This window comes from Gekko japonicus, unplaced genomic scaffold, assembly GCF_001447785.1.
Source record: "Gekko japonicus isolate JY-2015 unplaced genomic scaffold, Gekko_japonicus_V1.1 scaffold1353, whole genome shotgun sequence".
In the NCBI taxonomy this organism is placed as follows: domain Eukaryota; kingdom Metazoa; phylum Chordata; class Lepidosauria; order Squamata; family Gekkonidae; genus Gekko; species Gekko japonicus.
The window spans coordinates 280997-291948 of NW_015164710.1; the positions used below are offsets into that span (position 1 = coordinate 280997).

The window sequence follows — 10952 nt, forward strand, 5'->3', positions numbered from 1 at the left end:
AAGTGAAGGGCGGGGTATAAATCCAACTTCTTCTTCTTCTTCTTCTTCTTCTTCTTCTTCTTCTTCTTCTTCTTCTTCTTCTTCTTCTTCTTCTTCTTCTTCTTCTTCTTCTTCTTCTTCTCTTTAGAGTTGCCAGGAAAGGAAATTTGGCCACTTGCTTTCCCCCCCCCATCTTTGTAGCTCTGTGGTGAGAAAAGCTGTATTTAATGAAAGTCTTAGGTCTCTTAATGGCAACAGTGTGGCATCCCTAACAATGGGGAGGGTGTTCATGTTGTTACAGGTTTCCTCCAGATAAAAACACGGGGCATATGTTTAACCATGCGGTTCCAAAGCCTTAAGGGTCTGTGTCAGGAAGCAATTTTTCTCCAGGCCAGTTTGGCCAGTGATCCTGGAGGGTTTTTTTTGCCATCTTCTGGGCATAGAGCAGGGGGTCACTGGGGGTGGTGGTGGGGCGGTATTTGGTAGTTCAAGTTTAGTTTATTGTCTTAGCCATTGGCCATAACAACACAAAATAAATCAAAGCACAACCAACAGTATACATCAGTAACTTACAGTAAGTCTTAGACCCAGTCTTATCTTTTTCGCCGCCAGTGCGAACAAAGCCATTCTGCTAGTAACATGTGCATCAATATCAGAGAGCAAGAAAACGGTCAAATCCTGCTCTGAAATTCCATTATACAGAGGTAGAATAGGATAAACAAACCTTTGCCTGTGATTCGTGCCATGGGGAGGTATTTGTGGATTTCCTGCATTGTGCAGGCGGTTGGACTAGATGACCCTGGAGGTCCCTTCCAACTCTATGACTCTATGATTCTATGTGTATGGTGTGGTTGGGATGCTGATGATTCTCTCCTCCCACTGGAGGAGACTCCCATTTTGCCCCCTGTGCTGCTTTTTTGGTGGGCGGAAAGAAACGGGAAGGGTTCAGTGGGGAGCAGTGTAAGGGGGAGGAAGGGAATTCTTGCTTGGCAAGGTCCGAGCTTCGCTGGCTGGTGGTGGAAAGTGCCATCAAGTTGTAGCCAACTTATGGCGACCCGGTAGGGTTTTCAAGGCCTGGGAACCCTCGGCTTCCTGGGTGGTTCCCATCTAACTACTGACCAGGGCTGACCCTGCTTAGTTTACAAGGTTCTGTTGAGATTGGGCTAACCTGGGCCATCCAGGTCATGGAGTGTTGGATACATGCCGATATTTCCCTAGGAGAATTTTATTTTAAATGTAGGTTTAGTGATGCTCAAACAGGGTTGTTATTAATCCTACATTAAACCATACCAAGCTAGGCATTTCTCCTCAAGAGAACAAAGTTCAGCTGAAACAGATGAGAAAGAATATCCATTTGATGATCAGTTTCTGGACTGTAACGTTTCGGATTGCAGGTAGAGAATCACGTTCGAGTGAAATACTCTTTACTCATACACAACTGACATGCAAGGTAGAACAATTGAAGCTAATCATTTCCTAACGTTCTAGCCTGAAATGGTATAGCCTATTGACATATTGATGGGCCTTTGCTCACCCGTTTTAGCTCTGGTATGTTGGGCGGGTTGAGCTGATCTTCAGAGACCCATTTGAACCCCAGGAACAGTTGTATAATTCTGCCCTTCCCTTTTGTGAGAAGTGAACTTTCAGGGAGGCATTGGAGGGCTTTCTTTATAGTTTGCAGTCTCTGGGCCACACTTTTTCAGGAGATCCAAGTGAAGAACTGAGTTACAGAGGTACAGTTTTCAAAAGAGACCAGTCCCGGGGAAAAGCCTGCCATTTGCTATTTATATGTTGGCTTATTGATTTACTCACTTAACCACGGAAAGGTTATGGGGCATCTTCCGTATCTGAATCAAACACTCATTTATGATGATGAACAGCACTTCTTGTGCAGATAGATTAAATTCATGTTGTACAGTTCAAGATTGCTAGGTTCTCTGAGAGGATTCATACCTGAACCCTTGTTTGTTTCTTTTCAATAGATGTGGAGCAGATGGCCATTGACTGGCTCACGGGCAACTTCTACTTTGTGGATGACATCGATGACCGGATATTTGTCTGCAACAAAAATGGGGACACCTGTGTTACACTGCTTGATCTGGAGCTCTACAACCCCAAAGGCATTGCACTGGACCCAACCATGGGGTGAGAATTCATAGGAGAGCCACGTGCTTGAAAAAACACTAGTCTTGATAAGGTAGTTCCATGTGGTCAGCCATGTTGGTCTGAAGCAGCAGAATAAATTTAGAGTCCAGTGGCACCTTTAAGACCTTTTACTTTTAAAAAGACACCTTTACACATTTATCTCCTATTTTAACATATTTATTGCTTTACTGTTCTTTCCCCCTTAATCAAATCAAAACAACTGTTGACCTTAACACCTTAGCTTGTTATTTAGGTTTGTCTTCCCATATCTTAAAATATCATCTTCATGCTACATGTTAATTTGCTGTTCCGCCTCTGTCTATAAGTTTGAACTCTTACCTTCCATTCCAGTGTATTTGAAAAAGTGTGCATGCACACTCGAATAAACCTCTGTTGGTCTTAAATTTGCCTTGAGAAGGGTTAGGAAAGTGGCTCAATCCATGTCATCTGAACTCCACATGATAGCTTCTGAAAACAGAACAATACACAGTCAGGAACTGTGGGGAGGGACAATTCCAAGTGCATGCAAAGGACATCTGGGCAACTAATGTCTCTTCCAACCACCCTGCCCAACCATTGCATTGATTTAACCAGAAACCTCCTTAAAGCAGAGTTTGAAAAGGCAAGAGCTTTCCCTGATGATAAGTAGGTAGCCACACAGTGCACTTCAATGCTCTTAAGTGCCGCTAAGCTCATTGTAATGCCCTTTGAGCAAAACTACAAATTTGAATGCTGCATTAATAAGACACTGCTGTCCATGGAGGAGATGTATGTGGCTACTTTAAGTGGCTGTGATGGGTGCCGAACAACAGAAGTTAAGCAAGGGGCGCCAAAAATATGGTTCCCTTAACAAGAGTGACCTTCAGGGTGTTTACTGATCAAGCATTGACCCCAAGTTAAATCTGGCATTGTGTTCACGAATCCATAACACAATTCTGAGCCCACAGATGCTAATCTACCTGACAGTTTATTCACCAGTGCAATTTTATTTTTCCTTGATTTGGAGGAAAACGCACGGCAAATCTGTTTCGACTATTTAGCGCATGAGAGAGCTGACCCTTCCTCTGACACCCGTGGAAAGTTGCTCGATGGTTAAGTCAACAAAGCAGAAACCGAAAGAAATTTTCAGGGCGTAAAGGTTAGCTTTCAGAAAGGAGAAATGGCGTCTGCATTCTTACCAGATTTGGGACTGTTAAACCCAGAGCTGTCAAACTATCAGACATAAAGGTTTTTGGCTGGGCTGCTACTTTGCATGTTACTTAAGTTTATTAAAGTCATGGCCACAAGGGCATGAATTACAGATTTCAACCAACGAAGGCGTATAAGTCAGAAATGTGATTTACAACCCTAATAGATGCAAATCGGCATTTCCTCTTGTGTTTTCAAGACGTGATCTTGTCCAGGCAGAATCCTGGAGCTTTGAGCTATGAATAATGCACTTTTCATGCTTGACCATCTCTCCGAAATTATCACTGTCCCCTTTGAGAAACCAGCTAAAGCGACTGTCAATGTGAAATTTAACCAGCTGAGCAACCGTGGATATGAAAATGACAAGGAACGAAATGTGCCTCTCTATTTATGCCCCATTTGAATTATCACCCAATTAGGAAGAGTAGATGAAGTAATTAATTAACATAGTGGCATTTTGTTTGAGAATGAATGGCAATTTTGTATTCCAAGAGCTGTGACAGTTTTTTCCGGTTTAAAGCGTAGACTGGGGAGGAACTGTTGGGTTATAGTACTGATTGCTCAGTGCCATATTCTGGAGATTAGGCTGCCTTTGGGCTCTGCGAGATGCTGGCATGGCTACGTCAGAGTAACCGTAAAATGAACCCATACTCCAAAACGTTTGAGTGCATCGTGGTATAAAGCTACTCGTGTGAGAGAGGGACTTCTTAAATTGATGGTGTACCAAAAAAGTTCTCCTGCATTCTTTTTTTTCTTTTTTCTTTTTTTTAAATTTAAAAATATGAAGAATTTACATTAAAAATAACTTCAACAATCCCCCGGGTTCCCCTCACCCCCCCCTAATTAAAAAAAGGTTAATATAAACTACTTTATAAAACAACAAGGCTCTAACTCAATAAATTACTATAACTACACTCCACAGAACAGACTGTAGACCTAACATGAGGCTAATCAGAGATTTATCAGGTCCAAATTATGGGCCGTAGCAGGAATCACAGCTTGCGACTTCAGGTAGTCTAGGATTGGTGCCCAAGTATGTAACAGTCGTGATTTATAGGTGGTATGTGTTTCTCATAGGATTTTATCAGTCAATTTAGCAGTTATAAAGCAGTCCCATATCCTATTTTGCCAAGCTGAGATAGAAGGATCCCTACTATCCTTCCACTTAGCCGCGATTTCCATCTTTGCTAAGGCAAGTAGAGTCAGGACTATCTGTTTGTTTGAAGATTGTAAAATAGATTCAAGTGAAGTTCTCCTGCATTCGGACTCCAAAGCAAAACAAAACTGGGATGTGCAGTTCCTCGGGAGGAGGTACCAACACCCTCACCTTCTGGCTTAGCTACCACCAATGAGAGAGTGTTGAGATTCAGGGTAGGGTTTGGATGCACTGTGTGAGAATGAAGATGAAGGCCGAAAGAACAGAGTAAACCACACCTCTCTGTTTCCTGTTTGAGGTGGTGAAAATCAGTTGCTCTTAGCAACAATTGCACTGAAAAAGTGGCAAAATATGGGGTGGGGGTTACGATAAGTGGCGCAGGCTCTAAACTTGGTAGTGTAGGGATACTGCCGTTCACTATTGACACTAAACCCAAAAGAGTTTGGTGTAGTGGTTAAGTGCACAGAGTGTAATCTGGGAGAACTAGGTTTGATTCTCTATTCCGCCACATGAAGCCAGCTGGGTGACCTTGGGTCAGTCACAGTTCTCTCAGAGCTGCTCTCTCAAGAGCAGTTCTCTTAGAGCTCTCTCAGCCCCACCTCCCTCACAGGGTGTCTGTTGTGGGGAGAGGACGGGAAGGAGACTGTAAGCTGCTCTGAGACTCCAAGTGAAGGGGGGGTATAAATCCAATTTCTTCTTCTCTTCTACGAGGCTTGTGGATGATGAATTTTGAATACTGGCAGCAGATTCCATCCTGACCTGGATAGCCCAGGCTAGTCTGATCTCATCAGATCTCGGAAGCGAAGCAGGGTCAGCCCTGGCTAGTATTTGGATGGGAGACCGCCAAAGAAGACCAGGGTCACTATGCAGAGGCAGGCAATGGCAAACCACCCCTGAATGTCTCTTGCCTTGAAAACCCTACAGGGTTGCTGCAAGTCAGCTGTGACTTGATGCCACTTTCCGCCACCACACAGCAGATTCTGTGCTCCTGGCTAGCTGGTGGAGAGCAGAAATTGTCCCGGAGAAAGTCAGGCACCTAGTTCTCCAGGGCAGTAGAGAACATTCTGTAGGAAGCCAGCTAGTGTAGACTGCAGAGCCCCTACATTTGTCTTGAATTGTGAGGGTCAAAGGGGAGCCACTGTGGGCTGAAGTGTCCAGTTTGCCCTGGACTACAAGGATCTGAAACACTGAAACGCCACACCAGGCCCCTGATATGCAGGCTGTAACCAGGATTTTGTGACTGTGGGGCAAATTCTTTTTCTGGCGGGGCTGAAGTTCTTAGTGCAGAAAGAAAAGCCATTTAGCCAATAGAGAGTTGTTACGAGGATAGATCTCTAAATTGCAAGCTGTCAGCCACTTTAGATGACAGTTCTCAGCTGCTGCAAGTTAATAACTTCTGCCAGCCTAAGCAACAATTCTGATAACAAGCTGGCAAGTGGGGGTGATGACTTCCATAGTCAAGAAAGCTAACAGGCAGAAAAACTCTCTTGAAGGAAACCAGTTTATTGGCAGACAGAAGGGATCGTAGAGGTCACCAACTCCAACCCGCTTGCTCAGTACAGGAATTAATGTTTTATAGTAGCTGTTTGTACATCTGGCTTAAGACCTCTGGTCAATGAAGCTAATAAATGAAAGGAAAGGAATTAGTCAACTACAGCACCCCACTCTACTTAAACGAGCGTACACATTTAAAAAAATGTTTTTAAACGATTGGGGGGGGGGAAAGCATTTACAGGAGAAATTCTTGTGGGGCTGTGCCTTTAAGAAGGGGGACGGAGCCCCCCAAAGCCCTACTGTAGCTATGGGCCTGAATCCTAAGTAGAATCACGTCTTTCTCCGGCTCCTGAGATCAGTGGGTTTAGAAGGGTGCATCATTGCTTAGGGTTGCACTGTGACACGTCTTGGTGATAGTTGGATATCCTGGCCTGGTTCGATTTGTGCTTCTGATTAAAAGATATATTCTTAAGAAAGGGGGAAGTCATCCTTCCCAGGAAACTTTAGTCACATGCTGCAGTCATCGCCAAGGGTCTTGGCCAAGGGTCTTAGGTACGGGCTGATCCAGACGAACATCTTCTCCAAGCAGAAGCACACAGACAATGGTCTGCTCCTGCCAAATCTTGGTAGCTTCTGGCCAAGAAAAAGAACTTCTGTTCACGCCCTTTGCCTGCTTCTCTCACTGCTACGTTCGTGCCTTCTACCAAGTTGTTCCCCGCGTTTGGAGCAGTGTCTCCCGCTCTTTGTTTGTCAGCGTGCCTCCCGCCCTGCCTCCTTCTTTGAGGCCTACCTTTCGAGCTCCGTCTTCGCCATGCCAGCACAGCATCCTCTCCTACCCCATCTTCACAACTCGGTGGGTTATAGACACTGCCTGGCCTTCTTGCTTCTGCCAGAGGAGATTGCTGTAAGATCCCATGTCCTGTACTGTGTGTACACAATGCTGACACTAAATACATGTTAGAGGCTAACAGCCACAGCCGTAGCGACGGTGCCAAGTGGAACGCAGAATGCCCAGGTGGAGAGAATTAGCCTGGTTTCAAATCCGATCAGGGTTCCGTTACCCATTACGTATGGAAATCGGTATGGAAGCTTTGGGCAGTTGCTGCCTTCTAAATTGTGCCGGGAGAGAAGGAGGGAAATTTGGACTGGGGAAGCAGGGGAGGGGGGGGTCTATGCCTAACTCATCCCCTCCCTGCCTGCCAGTTTTCCTTTGACTCGCTGCTCTCCCAGTTGCTTTCCCACCTGCAGGTTCCAGATGAATGTTTTACCCTGGAAATGCATATTTGGGATACTTAGAGGGTCTAGCCTGGTCTCGTATTAGAAGCTAAGAAGGGCTGGCCCTGGCCGGGTGGGAGACAACTAAGGAAGTCCAGGTTTGCTCCCCTAAGGCAAGCAATGGCAGGCCACCTCTCTTTGTCTTGGGAGACAACTAAGAAAGTCCAGGTTTGCTCCCCTAAGTCAAGCAATGGCAGGCCACCTCTCTTTGTCTCTGGCCTTGAAAGCTCTACCGGTTTGTCATAAATTGGCTGCAATCTGGCTCTTTCCGGAAGGACAGAAGTGACAAGGGGAATCGGGGTTTCAATGGGGAAGAAGAAGAAGAAGAGATTGGATTTATACCCCGCCCTTCACTCAGAGTCTCAGAGCGGCTTACAAACTCCTTCCCCTTCCCCCTCCCCACAACTGACACCTGTGAGGTAGGCGGGGCTGAGAGAGCTCTGAGAGAATTGCTCTTTCAAGGACAGCTCTGACGGAACTATGACTTGCCCAAGGTCATCCAGCAGCTACAAGTGGAGGCGTGGGGAATCAAATCCGGTTCTCCCAGATTAGAGTCCGCGCACTTAACCACTACGCTAAACTGGCTCTCAGCAGCAGGTAGGGGATGTGTTGAGCAGCCCCCCCCCGGTCACTTCATAGCTCCTAATCAGCCAGCATGGCTTTGTGGCAATGAAGGGAGGGGCAGTCAGGATTTTCTTACACAGTTTTGCATATACTCAAGGGTTGCCAGCCTGATCTCCAGGTGACAGAGATCAGTTCACCTGGAGAAAATGGCCACTTTGCAAGGTGGACTATACGGCATTAAACCCCACTGAAGTACCTTCTCTCCCCAAACCCTGCCCTCTCCAGCCAGGTGACAGAGATCAGTTCACCTGGAGAAAATGGCCACTTTGCAAGGTGGACTATACGGCATTAAACCCCACTGAAGTACCTTCTCTCCCCAAACCCTGCCCTCTCCAGGCTCCACCCCAAAAATCTCCAGCTATTTCCCAATCCAGAGCTGGCAGCCCTAGTGTAATATGTTGTTTAGCCATCTGTACCTTTATGGGAGATTAAGAACGTCATTTCCCGCTTGATTCGAAAACTCTTTGATGCGGAAGTTAAGTTGCATTGATTTTTTTGTGTGTCCGTGTATGGCTTTGCTTTCGAATGCTGCCTTTCGACTTGAGCTTCCCAGCCTTTGAACTCTGCTTTGCCTTGACGATAAGTGCACCAAAGGGCACTCGGATACTGCGTAATCAGGACAACAAATATTGATGCTTCCTCTTGCCAGGCTTGACATCCTGTGGTCCTGATGTCCTTTAAGGCTTTGCAGTGGATCAATATGTTTAATTTTTTCCTAACAGCCTTGCCAGAATTGGCTTCCACCCTGAAGCGAGAGTTTTTGCTGTCTGTGCCTGCAAGTGTTTGCTACAGGTCTGAAAGCATTTCGTATCATGTTGACATCTGCATGGACACAGGATGTTCGAGAGGCCTCCTTCTGGATTTTTGTTGTTTCTGGGCTACTTGTGTGGACGAAGGATTAAATGTATTTGGAAAGGTCTTTGGCAGTCCAAGGCAAAGCATACCTTAGACTGCCATCTAGTGTTTGCTTGCAGCTGCCTGGCAGGTGTCACAGTATACCTCTCTGGGCCTGCGTGCTTGAATGTAAAAGAAAACGCTTACAATCTGCTGCTCCAAGAATTCCTTCTGTGTTGGTCATGGGTGGGTTTGGGTGAGGAAGGAGCTTTTTCAACCACAGCCTCCCTGTGCCAGGAAAATGTGCAGAGCTCAGAATTGTACTTAATCATCTCATGGGGACCACTTTCATAGAATCATAGAATCACAGAGTTGGAAGGGGCCATACAGGCCATCTAGTCCAACCCCCTGCTCAGTGCAGGATCAGCCTAGGGCATCCCTGACAGGTGTTTGTCCAGCCGCTGCTTAAAGACTGCTCATCACCTCTCTAGGATGTCCACATCCTTTTTGAAGTGAGGCCTCCAGAACTGCACACAATACTCCAGGTGCGGCCTGACCAATGCAGTGTGCAGTGGTGTTTAATTTTTCCCCCCTGGCAGCTAGCTGTACAATGTTGTTTTCAGTCCTCACTTTTGAGGTTTGACAGCTGGCCCAGCTGGAACCTGGAGAGACCAAAGTGCAGTGTGTTAAAAGTCCGCCTTTTATTTGCCTGCTCTGTTGACCAAGGCAAAGACAATTTTCTCAGTCAAGCAAGCTCTGAAGGCAAAAACACCAAAGAGAAAGAATCTGATTACCAGCCAGGAGTATTTATGCGTAGCGCAGTCTCATCCTTGGCATAAGAAAAGCCCCGCTTGAGTCAGTGGGACTCACCTCCGAGTAAACGTGCGTAGGATTGGGCTGCAGAGCATTTAAGCTGGCTCTGATTGGGGAGAAAGGCGATATATAAACTCTGTAAATAAAAATAAACACTATACATTTAAGATTTTTAAGTCCACAGACTAATTTCTTGTAGGGACTACAGAGAGGAGAGGCCGCAGAAAGTCCAGGTTCAAAATACAAGAAAATAGTATATGAATTTAACTTTATCTGTTGGTTCTGAACAGAGGTCATTACAAAAGATGGAATATTTATCGACAAGGAGCATCAAAGTAAAGTAGTACAAAGCAGAATATCAAAATATGTAAGGGCCAGGAACTTTCCTCCCATGCTCATTCTGCTGCAACTCCCCCTTTAGGATTTAAAGTCGTTTGAGCAGAATATTCTATGTTTCTCTGGCCAGAAAGAGATATCAAGAGCTGTTTGAGAGATACATGTCTCTTTTTAAGGACCAGAGGCTCCTGACCTGGATGGCCCAGGCTAGCCTGCTCTCATCAAATCTCAGAAGCTAAGCAGGGTCAGCCCTGGTTAGTATTTGGATGGGAGACCATAAGAAAGTCTGGAGTTGTTACAAAGAGGCCAGCAAAGGCAAACTACCTCCTTTGGTCTCTTGCCTTGAAAACCCTACGGAGGTCAACATATATATCCCTGCAGCATATGTATGATAACGATCGAGAAACTGATGAGCAAGGCAGACCAGAAACCAGAGATTATATTAACATAGCTTTTGCCACCATCTCGAAGTATTAGTCCACAACTAGCTAGAATTTTATGATATCGGATTGTTTTATATGGTTTACCTGTGTTATAATTGTTTTTATGTTTTATCCTTCGTAAGCCGCCCTGAGCCTGCTTAAGGTATAAATCAAATGAATGAATGAATGAATGAATGAATGAATGAATGAATGAATGAATGAGTCGGTTGCAACATGACTGCACTACACACACATGCACGCATGCACGCACACGCACAAAGGCAGTGGAACAAGTAAAGGTAAATCCTTCACCACTTCATCCCTACAAACACACAATTCTAGTTTAAAGGATCCCTCCCTGAAACAGCCATTTAAAACTGCAGAGGGAATCTGTTGGAGGACCATTAAGTAAGGTTAGAGCTCTCCCAATGAGAAGCTCCAAGTTCTGCTAAGTAACTCTCATAGTTGTAGTTGGATCAAAGCAAGATGAAAGCTTTGGCTTGGATCCCATGACTGTCTTCCTCTCCGTTGGATCTTATTATTCCCTTCCATCAAGGTTTCCCCCCCCCCCCTCCAATGGAGAAAGACTTCCTTCAACAAAAGAAGACTTTTCGACATCAGGGGAAAAAACCTTTCTCCATCAGAAAAAGTCATTCTGTGTTAGAGGGAGACTTAATGAAAGAGTG

General features: G+C 45.4%; 1 protein-coding gene across 1 annotated transcript in view; it reads left to right on the top strand.

Moving 5' to 3' along the window:
• The window catches only part of LRP1 (LDL receptor related protein 1), a 491602-nt gene that overhangs the window by 252170 nt on the left and 228480 nt on the right, over positions 1-10952 (top strand). The window contains exon 9 of the mRNA XM_015409543.1: positions 1962-2124. Coding sequence (XP_015265029.1) covers positions 1962-2124 — 163 coding nt within the window. The remainder of the gene's footprint in view (positions 1-1961; positions 2125-10952) is intronic.